Raw genomic sequence first — 14,536 nt, 5'->3', positions numbered from 1 at the left:
AGGACCTTGGGGTCTGGGGCACACTAACTCCTACCTACGAAGCTTCTAAAATGTTTAGTTTCTTAGCTGAACAAACAAGTTTAAGAATGTAGGCAAAAAGCACTAAGAATACAGAAGTTGTAAAAAGGTGTAACGGGGGTATAAAAGAAAAGGCAAAAAATCATCATGGTGTCAATATGACAAGTACTGGCGTGCAAAGCCTTTGGGATTAGAATCCCATACAGCTCCCCCAGTTATTCATATACCTCTGTGCCCATTGAAGAAGAACAGCTTTTTGCTAGTTTTTAAAAAATTGCTGTCAAGACCATTCCCCCCTCCCATCCCAGCTGCAAGAGAATCAAGAGCATAAGCCAATACTCAGATGCTCGTTCAAGTCCCATCCTGCCACAGCCTGAAGCAAAGTGCCACGCCCCCACTGACAACTCAGCTTGACTCCTACTAACCTGCTGTGGGCAGGATCGTTAGCTCAGGCTCTTCAGTCCCCCTCTTACCCAAACTATAGAAGTGTTTCTTATTCTGCTGGGTCATGCATTCAAATGTCAAAATTGTGACTTATTAAAAGGGGAGGTTTGGCCTGGGGGTGGGGGAGGGGGGGGGTACAGGAAGGAAGAAAAACAGCTTGCAAGAGACTGCCTGTTTATCTACAGCTTGGGAAAAAATTGACACAACAGAATACACACACCCTGGCTCCATTATCTTTGCTGGCACAGTGCTGGCTTGGCTCTGTCCCTTACCACTCGAGGCCAGATCCATCCCTGCCACGAGTGTGTTTACTTTAGAGGAGTTTACTCGAGAGAGAAATGCAGCTCCCAGAGCTGAATGCTTGCAGTGTGCGAGCAAACACACGGGCACCGGGACCCCCACCACAATGCCACGGCACTGGCCCCCGGCCAGAACGGGGAGGTAATTTTCTTCTCGGCAATTAGCGAAGTGGTGGCATCACTAAAAGAAGTTGAATAAACACATTCAACCCAGCTGGGTTCCCAGTTTGCTCTGTTCTCACCACTCTTCCTTCTGGGCGCACGGTGGGGCCCCAGCAAGCAAGAGCTCGATGCCTGTGCACTGGGCTTTCATTCAGGCCTGGTTGGAAAGGGGGAAGTAACCCTTTGTAACCCTCTTTTACAACAAATGTCTTCTCTCTTTTTCTTTTCAGGGAGGAAAAATGCCAGCTTCTCTAAGAAAATTGCAGCAAATGGCTGTTTTCATGGGGCTGTTCAGTGGCGGGGGATGCATCGTGATGTATAATCTTATGCAAAGTAAGTCTTGTTGTTAGCAACCTTATTTCTCCTCTGCCCCTTTCACTGGCTTTTGTGTAGTGGGGGAAAATAGCAGCATGTGAGTTGTGAAAAGCAGATGAAGTTAAGAGGAGTGTGGCTGAGCCTCTGGGTTCTGCATCTGTGGGCTCTTCTTTTTTCATCCCCAGGGCTTTTGCTCTCCCAAGTGCTGCTGCATGCATTTCCAGAGGCAGATATTGCATAGGGAGCAGTCTGTTGTGGTCAGAAGAAAGTCTGGTTTTTGGAGGTTTCCTGAGGGTGTTGGTGAAGTGAAAGCTTCACCTGCAGTAATGCAGGTTTCATTTCTTAACTGAGATTTTGTAACTGGGCAGTAAAATAGGACCATCTGTGAGAAGGTGTTAAAGTCTAGCGGTTTTATCTGTAAATCTCTGTGTGGTGCTGGCCCTTAAACAGCACACCTGTGAAGTGCTAAGAAATCATGAGTTTCTCCTGAATGAAGTACAGATAAGAGCAGTCAGCAGTCAGAAGACCAGGACAAAGAGGAAAGCTAGACAGGTGATGTTGTCTCTAGTTGCTATGTGTCTTTGGCCAAGAATCCACATTATTAGTCCAAATTATAGATGTTTATTTTTTCTAAAACTGCTTTTAGATATTTAGCATCAGAGCAGAAATAGGCTTTGCCTCTGTCGCGGGTTCGGTTTGTAACCGGGCAGAAACACCAATTTAGTGTAGTGGTTTGGTCCAAAATACTCATTACTGTTTATCTGCTGTGAGATAAGAATTAGGAGAAATGCAAAACAGGCACCAAACTTGAAAGAATATAAAGAAGTTTATTAACAGACCTAAAAGAAGAAAGAAAAAAAATTATACCACCTTCAGAACTCTCCTCCTCCCCCCACCTTCCTCCCTTCTCCCACTGACGATGTGAAAAGACAACCCTTAAGATGTTCAGTCTGTTTACCACTTCCATAATAACCTTGTGCAGTCCATTTAGAAAGAGAAGTCTCTTCTTGCTCATGCTATGAAAACATTATCACAACGAGACAGCCACCCACTTCCAAATATTGTTCAGTCCATTTAGGAAGAGGAGTCTCTCTGCCTGCGTGTGAGTCCTTTCCCCCGACTTGCAGCTTTTCCCGCAACTGCTTTCGAGGGTGCACTCTTGAAGTTTTCTGGGGTACAATTTTAAGGTTGAGCCGTTCAGAAACAAAAACAGAGGCCCTTCTCCTTCCCTGGGAGCAAAGGGTCTTCATCATCTTCATCGTTAGGACTATCTCTGGGAGCATCTCTAGGAACTGAGGTTTTCTCCTTTCCCGTTCGGAGCAAAAGTCCTCATCTGGTTCATCTCTACGGACTGAGGTTTTCTCCTTTCCCGTTTGGAGCAAAAGTCCTCATCTGGTTCATCTCTGCCTGTCCAAACTTCTCATGAAATTACAGCTGTGTCAGCATCTGCCTATCTCAGCGCAGGTGCTTTTGCTCACAAGTTGAACACTCCACCCCCCATATCTTCATGAAATTACAACAGGATACTCTGATATATCATAGCTTCACAACAGACTTTCAGCTTTAAGCATCTCCTCTCTCTCTTCCCTCAGGTTTTCAGCTCTTCACAGCAATAAAAGGGTTAATCTCACCTCGGCCTTGCAGCTTTGCAGCTGGAATGTTGAATTTTTCTTATCGCAGTGGAGAGGGGGGAGAGCCGAGCCGCTCCGGCTGCCCACGGCAAGGCAGTGGGGGGGGTTCCACGGCTGGAACAGGTCCATGGCTTCAGGATGGCCGTGGCCCGGCCCGGCCTGGCCCAGGCAGGGCCTGGCCGAGCCCGCTGGCCCCCACACGGGGCCTGCAGCCACTTGTCCCAGCGCCGGAAACGAGAGAGAGCTTGGAGGGGGAGTTTGCCTATTCTTAAATGTGGATCACAGAGGTGATCACAACTTTAAGTGGCTTAGAGAATTGTCCATATTCAAACTGGCCAGCTGATAGGTTCTATCAGTTCCCAGAGGAAACTGTAAGCACCCCTTAGCAAGGACGTCCCTTCCGGGACTATGCTTGCTAACCTATGACAGCCTCTCTCTCAGGGGGTGCCACAGGCATCTTGGCCCTGTGCCTTTCTCTTGTTGGTGCTATCAAATGCTATTGCTTTTCACCTATCCTGGTACCAGAGGATGCTGCCAGAAAAAAGTGTAGCCAAGCCTGTTTCTCAAGCCCTCAGATAAGCTCTGAAACCTCCCCTTCATTTTACACATATTAATAACAAATCAGACAAGGCTGGAAAGCAGACTTTAATTTTAGGCAGCTCATGCCCCCAGGCTCCGAAGTACATGACAAAAATATGATCCTTACGCTTTAAAATATTGAATCGGGCTTTAACAAGAACATCAGCATTTTTAAATTTTCAACTTCAGCACTGTGATCCAGAAATCACATGAGGTAGGCACCCCCTGTGCTACACAGCAAGCCTGAGGGCTGGTTCCCTGTATCCCTTGGCTGTGCAGTCAAGTGGCACATTGCAATGGCTCCTTCTGGCTCTCTTGCAATTTCAGTGGCCACTGAGCAACTTGGTGGCAAGGCAGCCAGGCTGCTAAAAGAACACTTTCTGCAGCCAAGTGTGTCCTTCGCTATCCTCTAAACAGACACAGGAGCCACGCTGAGAACTTTCCTCCCTTGGCTCATGCCTGGGGCTATCACAGTTCCTACTGCCCAGTGCACAGAATTGGCCCATACTTGGACTTGCAAGGAGCAAGTGGCTTCCATAGTGGTGGGAACAGTGGGAGAGGATTGCTTCCCTCCCCTTCCTTCAGGCTGAAGTGAAGTTTGCATGCACGTGGTCTCTGTGCAAGCTTGTACAAATACTCAGGTAATCCTATTTCTACTTACTCTCATCACCTCCACACCCTTCTCATGGAAGCAGTCTGCTCAGCCAACTCCAGCAGGCTTTCAGATCTCCTACAAAAAGATGTGTGGACAAATGGATTAGTTGGGCATGTAATATCTAATGCATGAGATGCTAACAAGGAACAGCTGAGAAGGAAGACCAGGAAATTAGAATCCATTTCTCCTCCAACCTGCAGGATAAACACAACATACTTTTAACCTGGTCTGAGTGACTGTTAGCCATGAGTTATAGGTACTAAAGGGTTGGCATGCTGCAACCCCTTTGGTTGGAGCTCCTTAGGATGTGCCAGGGGGACACAGGAGGACCAGTATAGGTCACAGCCTAGCAAAGGTGTTTCTATGCCAACTGGATGCTGTCTGCTCACAGGGGATGCCTCTAATTAGGGAGAAGAGGCAGCATCCTTTTACCTCTTGCTCCAAGATTATACTGACAGGCAAGAGACCAAGAAAAAAACATTACACCTTGTTTTAAACCTTTTGAAAGGTGAGGGCAAAGTTCCCAGAGTAGGATTTACACAACTGCACACTCAGCTTAACTCTGCCCTTCTTGATGTCAAAAGAGTGAAGTTACACTGATCTAGAAACCCCAGCAAGACAGCCTCAAAACTGTTAATAAGCAAATCTCTGTCTCCATAAGGAGGGTCAGGAAGTCTCCAGCTCCTCAGCTCTGCCCTGTCCATTGGCAATCACAGTACAGTGTTTCGCAGCCATACCAAGCAACCAGACATTGATAAAGAGCAGTTTGCCACAAGTGTCCTCCATGTGCCAACACCGCAGCATCCATCTATGGTGCTGTTGTGGATGCTTGACCAGTAACGTGAGTGATGCTGCTTTGTGCCTCCCTTCTAAGGTGTCTGTCAGGAGAGTTGTAGCTTCATGGCTGCCTCTTGGAAAGCTGTACCAAGGCCACAGCAAGAGTTCCACAGCAGCAGCTGTTCCTACCTCAATGTGTGCAAGATATTCTCCATTATTAAAGTATTTTATGTACCTCCAAGAGAAAAAACGTAAAAATTGAATTACTATCAGAACATTTCAGATATTCATCCTTGTGCCTTTTTTTCCTATTTTTTCTTCCTTTTAGATAACCTGCAAATGCATGAAAAGTGGGGAGACACAGCCATAAGCTGAACTGTGTATCAGAATGGAACAGGCTATGTTCAGAGCCTTCTTCACTTAAATGAGCTGAATAACATTTGCTTCTCTGATGTAAGGGTGTATTTCCTCCTTCAGCCAAATTTCTCCTAATTAATAGTTTTGAACTGTATTTCAGGGAGGGTGTGGTAGTCTGGAGAAAATGTCTTTTTCTTTTTTTTTTTTAAACTTACGTTTTGATTTTAAGCAAACAGTCTCCTCATTACCCTGTTTCTCTCACTTAGAAAGTTTTGCCAGGACCCAGTATTACCAGCAAGCTTTGGAGCAACTGAACAGCAATCCTGATGCCCTGGAAGCCCTGGGTGCCCCCCCTCTTAAGGTTCACAACATCCGCCTGACAGATGGGAGCAATCGCGTGGACACAGAAAGAGCACGGGTAATGCTGGGCAACTGGTGTCACAGGGTGGCTTCCTGAGATGTCAGGTGATGAGAGATCAGCCAGGGGATTTTCAGCAGGTCATGAGTCACCTGGGGGCACTGGAAGGAAGTAGGATGGGATACCAGTTGATCTGGAAGAGGAATGGATTTCCAGAGCATAAATCTACTAGCCTAGAAACAGCAAGAGCAGCATCTTCGTGTTGTGCTCTATGGGCTCATCCCAGAATGCCAAGGGACCTCTCAAGCCAGTCAGCCCCCTCCTCACACTGTAAGCCACAAAATCATTTTCAGAGACGTGTCAGCTTTAAAATAGCACCTGCCTTCCGTTACTGCCCAGATACGTCCTGTGCTAGTTTTTAGAGCTTTGTTCAGAGCAGTTTTACAGCCTCTTACAGGCTATGCTGTGGTACAGCATAAATGGTGTGGTTTTTAAGAGCACCTGTAAGTTTGTGTCATGGAGAACAGCTGCCCAGCCTGAGACTGAGCATGAAGGTTACACAGTGACTGGAGAATGCTGTGCTGGGTGTTGAAGTATTGCACAAGGCTGCCTTGTATCAGCCGAGGGCTGGGCCCAGGCACTTCTGCTCGGCATTGATGCCTCAAGAGTACTTTCCATCAGTGTTTTTACCCCTTAATCCAGGACTGGCGGTCCTTCCCTTGTTTTGCTAGTGACACAAAGTGACCCTAGCAACCTCTCCAGGACCTTCACTACGGTAACTCATCACATTCGAATAATTTTGTTTTTACTGGTGAGTAGTTACGAGTGCCAGGGACCAAGCAAGGGCATTAAGGAATGGATCAGATGGTACAATAAAGGAGAGTGGCTATCAGGGTAGAGATAAAGAAAACCCCAACCTTTAACCAACTCACATAAAATAACTTTCCATTTCACTTCAGCCAGGCTTGCACTTACATGATACCCTGGACCAAAACTTTTCCCATGTTTTATAGATTGCAGCAGGAAACATATCTAAAGAAAAAAATTGTGCAAACCCCCACACAATCTCATATACTGACTGAAAAGAAGATAACCTTTCCCACGGGTGTTTTCCTATGTCACTGTTTAAGAATGCTGGTCACTTGGGTGACTCAGGGTGAAGTCAAACCCTGCCTTCTACTGACCTCACCCAAGACACAAATCACCAACTTTCTTCTCTACTTTTTCATGCTCCTAAGTATTTATGTTCTCATGAAATAAACTGGTTAATCATCTTTATGCCACAGGTTGATTTACTGACTCCACAACATTCCCACTTCCTGGGTCTTTTGGCGAACACCTGGCATTTTCTCTGTGTGATTGCATCACCACCAGCAAATGCTACACCTGAAACATTTCTTTTATTCTGGCATTAGACCCAGTGCAATTTGCCATGGCCACAGCTGCAGCTCCAGCTTTGTTTGTTAAACAGATGAGTGATAGAATTTGTGACACTGAAAAAAAAAATCATTGAACATCTCATCACTTCAGTGTGTGTTAAGGGACTGATATACAGAGGATCTCAACCTACAGGCTTGTTATGGTTTTGGGAAGCTCTGACAGTGCAGGTCACCTCTGGATGACTATGCATTCTGGTAAGGAAAGGTGTTTGCTCATAAATATTTCAGAGAGCGAGTGGTTTCCCCTGGGGGTTGCAGCTGTAACACAGTACATTCCTTCGGCAGAGAGATTAATGCATGGCAGAGCAGACATACTTGTGTAGCCACACACGTGTTAGCTGTTACAATAGCTTAGTCCAACTCTGAAATACAGTAAAAAAATAACTATAGTGTAAAAGTTAAAAAGGTGCTATGTCTTTTACTAGAAGGAGTGAATGTCTGTTTCACAATATGCTTTGCTGAATTTTTAATGTGCTTTTACATTTGCAGATAAAGTTACCAGTCTCTGGAACAAAATCGGCGGGATACCTCTACATCAGCTCGGAGATGGACCAGTCCCGTCAGTGGTCTGTACTGGGGGAGGTGCCAGGGGAAATGGGAAAGAAGTGGTAGGAGAAAAGAGTAGAGCAGGATATTTGCTTTAGTCATCTGTGTTGCTGAGGTCATACACACAAATCAAGCAGAAACTCCTGTCTGAAGGTCTTGTGAAAGGTTATTATTTTCATTAGGACAAAAATGTAAGTTAGTTGAGAAATACATTGAATTCATCTCTCTGAATGTGAATAGAAGCAGCAACATGAGCCATTCCCTTGTGTTGTGTTCTGCAAACTGTACCTCAGTACATACACAAATACTGTGAGCCAAGGTAAAGTATTGTCCCCTCCCACCCTGCCTCCTCACAGAGGTGCAGAGGCCGTTGAACACCAGTCCTAACTCTCGATAGTATGGATTGCAGTAAGGGAATCACACATTATATCAGAGCCATGCGAGACGAGCTAAAAGCACAGGATTTGTTGTTTTAAGCTATCCAAGAAGTGTGGTCCTTATGGTTAAAAAAAAAGTGCTAGAACAGATACATTATAGTAGAAGGATGCTCTGATACCACATCATATAGAAGGGACTTTACATTTTTGTAGTACTGAAGCCTGAAAACCTCCTTTGTCAACAGTAAACTGGTTTCTGTAACTGAGCAAAGAATTACTACACGAACTCAAAAGTTTTACTAGATGCAAACCTCTTGTTAGGTACTTTCTATTTAGAAACCAAAACCTACAACTTTTACTCAGCTTCCACCAGCCACATGGCGACATTTTCTATTCATAATTAGATGAGCATGTCTTACTGGATTTCTCTTCTGAGTAAGTATGGGAAGGAAGGTGTAAAAGGATGTGAGAAAAGCCACTAGGCCGGGACTTGAGAAACTCAGTACCAGGCCTGGCCTCCTCTCTAATGACCAGGGATAACCGCAGAGGCCCCCAGTCACATTTCTTGCACACCTCACTTCTCTAGTGCCTGAGCTCTGATCTCCTCACTCCTCCTTAGCCCCTCCTCACAGACAGTTCCGTGTTATTCCTTGTTCACGGTTACTGTGAAGCTAACTAACTGAAGATTGCAAAATGTCAAACTACAGTAGTGCATAAACATCTCTTGAAGTTTTCTTTTAAAGTGAGCTCTCTGTACATCTCTGCAAACTTTTTTAAGGAAAAGAAAAATAAGGCATCTTCCCGTAAAAGGATGTGTGGCAGATGAATCTGTCAGACTCCACCAAATCCACCTATGTACAGGGTCCTGTGCACAGCTTCACATGGGGCTGAGGCAGGACTTGGTGTCCTTGCACCCCACTGAGGAACTAACAGTAAAATGGCTGGCAGTAAGAAGCAGATAAGCAGGCCATCCTGGTGGGATTCTGCAGGGTGTGCATTTGCCTTTCTGGGGGAGACCAGGGTGGCACTCACACAGATACAGACAGTTAAATGACACCAGGAGCTGAGTGCTCTGTGCAAGAGTAGTTGAAGCACCGAAGCCACTGAAATGCATCTGACTCTGAGTGTGCAGTCTGTCTGTAGTAGTTTATTTATAAAAGAGAAGACAACTGTAAAAAAGAAAATTTGGAGTCTATGACCTCGTTTGGTCCAGGAGGAAGTGGCATTCACTCAGAGGCAGGCAGTACAGGGATGGGGAGGGTGCTCAGAGGCAAGGGCAGCCAAGGCGCTGCAAAATTGCTTGCCCCGAAGTGACCGAGGGAAGGGCTGAGCCCCCAGGTCATACCGTGGGGAACGAGCAGTTCTATGTCCAAGCCCGCTTGCTCGGCCTGGGCTGGAGGTGGGAGCAGAGCCCTACTGCAGACACATTGCACAGAGGTGCGGCAGCCTAATTACCTAATTGTATGTACTCAGCACTGACTCCAGCAAAAGCAGAGCTGAGCCAGTGCCAGGAGCTTTTGAAAAAATCCTATTTTAGTACCCCAAAATAATAGTCCTTTCCAGCTGGAAAAGCAGCATGAGCAGTTTCTCAGAAGTGGGTTTGGAGCAGAGCTTAGAGGAAGGAAAAGACTCCCCCTCAGTCTCCAACAAATGCAATTTTCCTTCTTTGAGTAACCACTGTCATACCCTGTCAGGGTTTCAGCAGTCACATTGAGCGATCACACAGTGTTCAAACTCTTCCAAGCCAGAATAATTCCTTAGCAACACCGTCTGGCTCCAAGGCTGGAGAGGAGTGGAGCAAGGAATGCACCCGCAGGATGGAGAGGAAAAAAAGGCACCGGGTCGGGGGAGGAATGTCTTAAGAAGAGCTGGCAGGTTTTTGTTTGAATTGCAACAAATAGAAACATGCATACCAGACCTTTAAATCTGGGCTGTGCTATGATATTAGGGAGAACAGCTTTCAGAAGCTGGTGCTCACAAACCAAGTTTTAAAACACTTGAGAGAATTTTTAAAAGCAAAGAATGTGTGGAATTATTTGTTTCTCTGTGCCAGCTGTTTCTACACTGACTTTACCATGTTAAAAGTGATTGCTACAAGTTAAAAATCTCCTTTGGTTTGTGTCAGCTGGTGCCTTCAGGATGTCACCTTGAAACTGCAGGATGGTCAGAATATTCCCATTTACCACTCTCTGGTGGAAAGCACTGGCATGCAAGAAGGCTAAAAAAATCAGAGACAGCTGCATCTCTGCCTCCCATTGAGCCAAAGGAGCCATTAATCGATTGCATCCTGCTGTGTCTGTGAATGTACACAGTTGTCACAAGTGACAGTTTCACTTAAGCGGGTGCTCTCAAGACAATTTTCTCTCTAAGATTGACCTCATCATTGCTGTAATTGTAATTTCTTTCTTTTGCTGGTTTATTCATGTGTTTAACAGAAGCCTAAAATAAATATCTTGCGAAAGAGTTGCTGTTGCATAGAAGTCATGTGTTTTGCCCTGTGTTGCAGTGGGGATCCTGCAACACGCATAGATCAAACCAGGAGTCCCGTGGAAAGGAAATATATATGGACAGACAGATTCTTGCTAGATGTTTCAGAGGTGTTTATTTCTCCAGCCGCATGGCCGGAGCTCTGCCGAGGAACTGTTCCAGTCACGGACCAAGGGTCCTTCTGCCCGCGCAGGGAACACAAACCAACCCATGGGAACGAGGCTGAGCAGGGGCAGGGAAACCCCGTGTCTGTGCCCTCAGGGCCCCTCTCCCAGGACAACATGGCAGGGGAGGGACCCCAACAGCCCTGTGTGTGCTGGTATTACGAATCTGAAATAAATAAACAAACTTCCAGGAAACTGAGCTTTGCAGACCTAAGTCAGGACAAGTCAGCTTCTCAAAGCTATTCCCTTGCTGCCTCAGTTTCCCCCCATTTCTCAACAATGTCTTGTCTAAATCAGGAAGGATGAAGCAGCAAAGGTGAAGCTCAGCAGCAGCACCCTCGACTCCACTTACCAGGTAGATTTGCACCCTCACAGTTATCATTACAAAGCTCATGAGATAGCTGAGGCCACTCATCACAACTTGGAATTCCAGGAAGAGACTCGCTGCTCACACTGAAGGTTACTCAGAGGAACTCACTGCTTCCCACCAGCACTGCCTGATGAGTTCTGGAGAGGACATATGGGGAGAAAAACTCTCAGGAGGGTGCAGAACAGGTGAAGCACTGCCATGGTTTGCTCTGACTGCCACAAGGTATTTTGATTGTGCCATCAGAGAATTGCCCATCACCAAGCAAGCTGAGGAATAAGCAAAACACCCCAAACTAACAAAAAAACCCCCCAAACCCCTGCACTATTTCCACTCCCACCCCAAACTGCCCATGTGAACAATTGCAAAGCTTGAAGCACAGTCTGAGGCACTGAAAAAATACAAGTAACTGTCCTGCCTGTACCAGGAGGTAACATGGGAGCCTTTAAGAACATCCAGACTAAAGAGAGTTTTGAATTCACTGTAATAGAGATGCTTAATCAGGCTGCAGCTAGGGAAAGCCCAGAGCTTATGCCACTCCATTCCCTGTCCCTCACCCCTCCATCTTTTCTTCCTAATTTGGGTCCAGGAAATCCACCAAGGACACAGGCACTGCAAAGTTTTCAAGAGCCATGAGCATTATATAGAGAAGGGAGAGCTAGAGCAAAGAATTTTTAGAGAACAGTGAGCATTTTCTTGTTCAACAATGACCCAGCAAACTGGGCAAGGTGCCTTTTGAACAAACCTGAAAAGCAAATGCCTAAGTAGAAAGGAGATGCTAAAGGGCCACAGCAAAGGCGTCTTGGATAAACAATTTTAGAATGAAACAATACATGTGTGCATTAGTTTGAACTTCACAAAGAGCTGTCAGGATGAACAGCACTTTTAAGACCTGATCCAACCCTCATGAAAGCCCAGCACACCAGGGAGAGGATTAGAATTAATCAAAAGAAGACAGCATTGCCCAGCTTTGATTGAAATTGCTGTTTACTGGTTTCACAAAACAAAATGCAAACTGTGTGATATGAAACATTAGCCTTGCACTATGACTAGCAAGAACAACACCTCAGGGATCTGGAGATCTGCTGGCCACCTGGTGCCTCAGAGCTTGATCAACTCTAGCTTTTGGTCACTGAAGATGTTTGCTGGGAAATCAAACAGCTGACAGGAAAAAGCCAAATCAACCACTTCCCATCCATCAATTACCACTTCCCTGGCTGCAGCTTTGATTTGTTGCTAATCTGCAAGGATACCGTGGCTGTGGAGAGGAACCCCAGCCTGTTAAGTCCCTCCCTGTGTCTGCACTGGGAGCATCTGGCACACACTGCCATTCATCTGCCTTTTGTCACCTGTGTGTGCTCAGTAAGCCTGGGACCTGCAGTGGCTGCAGGGTGGACAAGTGTCCAGGAAAGCTGGCCACAGCCACCCCAGCCTGCAGCACATTGCTTGCTCGCCACCTCCCTGTCCCTTGAGCTGGCACACACAATGTCCCCATGCTGGCTTCACAAGCTGCTGCACCACAACACCACTGCCTGGCCTGGCTCTAGCCCTGGCTTTTCCAGGCCTGGAGGAGTTATCCCCACACAAACCTTACCAGTAACACTGGAGATAATTATTACCTTGCTTGGGGGAAGCAGAGCTTGCAAAGAGGTTCCATCTCTCATTTTCTCCCCTGAGCACCCCTTTAAGGGCTCCCAGTCACCTCAGCCAACCCATTGGCTCTCCAGAGCTGTGAGAATGGGCAGTATCATCATATCATAGCAACGGTTCTCTTAATCAAATCTTAAAACCCAGAGAAGGAAGAAAGAAATGGGTGGAGCTGGAAGCCAGCAAATCAGTGGAGAGGGATAAGAGTAAAATCACAATTAATTCCCTGCCTTTGTTTTACTACCTAATAGTCAGCAAACACAGAATTTCTTACCTTGTGACCTTGAAGAACCTCAGAAGTCACTTCCTCTCTGTGTTTGAGCTCTTTTAGGATGCACATATTCAAAAGGAGAAAAAAGCATCAGGCTGGTGTGTTCAGTGCCAAGCAGCTTTGGCCATGTGGCTCCCATTAAATATATCACAGCCCAAGGCGGCTGCTTTCACAGAGGACACGGGTGCAGCAGGAGCAGCCAAGGGAGCTGGAACATGCCAGGAAAACAGGGAGAGCAAAGGTTTCAGAACCACCAGCAGCTGCTGAAAGCCCAAATAACTTCAAAAAGGCACCTGGGCACCCCTCTTCCAGTCTTTTCCTGTAAGGAACATGGGAGCAAGATTAGGGTCTCTTTATCATGTCACTGTAACACTATTTTTTTTTTTTTTGGAGAAAATATTCATCTTTTGATGAAAGACCCTGGATCCCACAAAACAGTTAAGGTTGGGAGGAACCTTGGGAGATCATCTAGTCCAACTGCTTCATTTCCACTGGAGTCAGCTTGAACAGATTGCCTGAAAGCATGTCCAGTCAGGTTTTAAAGATCACCAAGGATGGAGACTCCACAACCTCTGGACAAGCTGTACAAGTGTTCAACCATTCTCACAGTAAAAAAAGCTTTTTCTTATGTCTAAACAGACTTTTGTGTGTTTGAGGGTCTGCTCACTGCCTCTTGCCCTGACACCAGACACTGTCAAGAAGAACCTGTCTCCATGCTCTTTACTCTGCCCCCACACTGATCCCTCCCTGAGCCTTCTCCAGTTCCAGGTGTCTCAGCTTCATTAGCAGGTGCTGCAATCCTTTAATCATCTTAATCATGTTCAGTATGTTAAATAATTTCTTTTTAACTGGCTTGAAAATTTGTGTTCTTTTTCCAGTTGTTGGTGTGGTTAACACAAACATCATCTTCATGACCTTTGCTGAATTGCATGTTTGTTTCTTATTCTCTAGTTTGATTTTAATAGTTTCTGCCAGGCAGTCATCACCCTCAAGGAAACTACCAAGGTGGCAGACTGTTCAGGGCAAGGATTTAATTTACAGCTGAGGAACAGCAGATACTGCTCAGCACTGTTACAACACTTGCAACTATTTGAGTTGGAGCTGATGAGCACAGAGGGGCTGTGTAAAAGCAGATGTTTTGAAACTACTGCCTTCAGAAAGGCTAAGTGGGCTGACACATTCCCTTTTGAGTATGTTTCTCCAAGAGTGACAGATTTTGTCGAAGTTATGGGCCATGCAGTTCACTTCCTATTTTGGGCAGATGTCTTGGATTGATTTCTCATTTAGAAATGAGGATACATCCAGTTCTTTCCTGCCACATGCCTGCATCTTTCCTGTTTGTCAAAGGCATATAATTTCCCTGAGTTTTCTGCAAAATTTACTACAAAGTTTCCTGCAGCAGGGCCCGGGCAGTCCTGTAACACCAGGAACAATGGAGACCTGCCTGCCCTTGTTGTTGCTTTGGAAGACATCACACCTGGCCATTGCCTTTAGTTAATTTGAAGTAGTGTTAGTTGTACAAAAACACTAGAATAATGTAATTTCTTGACCAATCTAAGGCAGTTTCTATTAATTTGCTTTCCTAGAAGATTTAGGAGAAAAGGACCTTCATTCAATAACTTCTGAGAGACAATCTTTGCCTC

The 14,536-nt window shown here is 45.8% G+C and overlaps 1 protein-coding gene and 1 long non-coding RNA gene across 5 annotated transcripts in view; one reads left to right on the top strand and one right to left on the bottom strand.

Moving 5' to 3' along the window:
* LOC121671564 (cytochrome c oxidase assembly factor 1 homolog) overlaps positions 1 to 10,420 on the top strand; it is a 54,844-nt gene extending 44,424 nt beyond the window's left edge. For 3 of the 4 annotated variants that reach the window (XM_042043496.1, XM_042043495.1, XM_042043497.1), the window contains 4 exons: positions 1,154 to 1,256; positions 5,504 to 5,655; positions 7,524 to 7,600; positions 10,083 to 10,420. In XM_042043496.1, coding sequence (XP_041899430.1) covers positions 1,163 to 1,256; positions 5,504 to 5,655; positions 7,524 to 7,600; positions 10,083 to 10,179 — 420 coding nt within the window. In that variant the 5' untranslated portion in view covers positions 1,154 to 1,162 and the 3' untranslated portion in view covers positions 10,180 to 10,420. Of the gene's footprint in view, positions 1 to 669; positions 904 to 1,153; positions 1,257 to 5,503; positions 5,656 to 7,523; positions 7,601 to 10,082 lie in introns of those variants that run through there. The other variant, XM_042043494.1, reaches the window with a different exon arrangement.
* Positions 3,801 to 13,486, bottom strand: LOC121671565. Its single transcript, XR_006018540.1, has 3 exons — positions 12,897 to 13,486; positions 10,961 to 11,115; positions 3,801 to 4,178 (listed from the first exon to the last, which is right to left on the bottom strand). It is a non-coding gene; the product is annotated as an uncharacterized LOC121671565 (long non-coding RNA).
* Between the last annotated feature and the right edge of the window lie 1,050 nt (positions 13,487 to 14,536).

This window comes from Corvus kubaryi, unplaced genomic scaffold (genome assembly GCF_017639235.1).
Source record: "Corvus kubaryi isolate FWS band 111438036 unplaced genomic scaffold, C.kubaryi_AGA036_p1.0 37398, whole genome shotgun sequence".
Lineage (NCBI taxonomy): Eukaryota > Metazoa > Chordata > Aves > Passeriformes > Corvidae > Corvus > Corvus kubaryi.
This window is presented reverse-complemented; position numbering and strand designations above follow the sequence as displayed.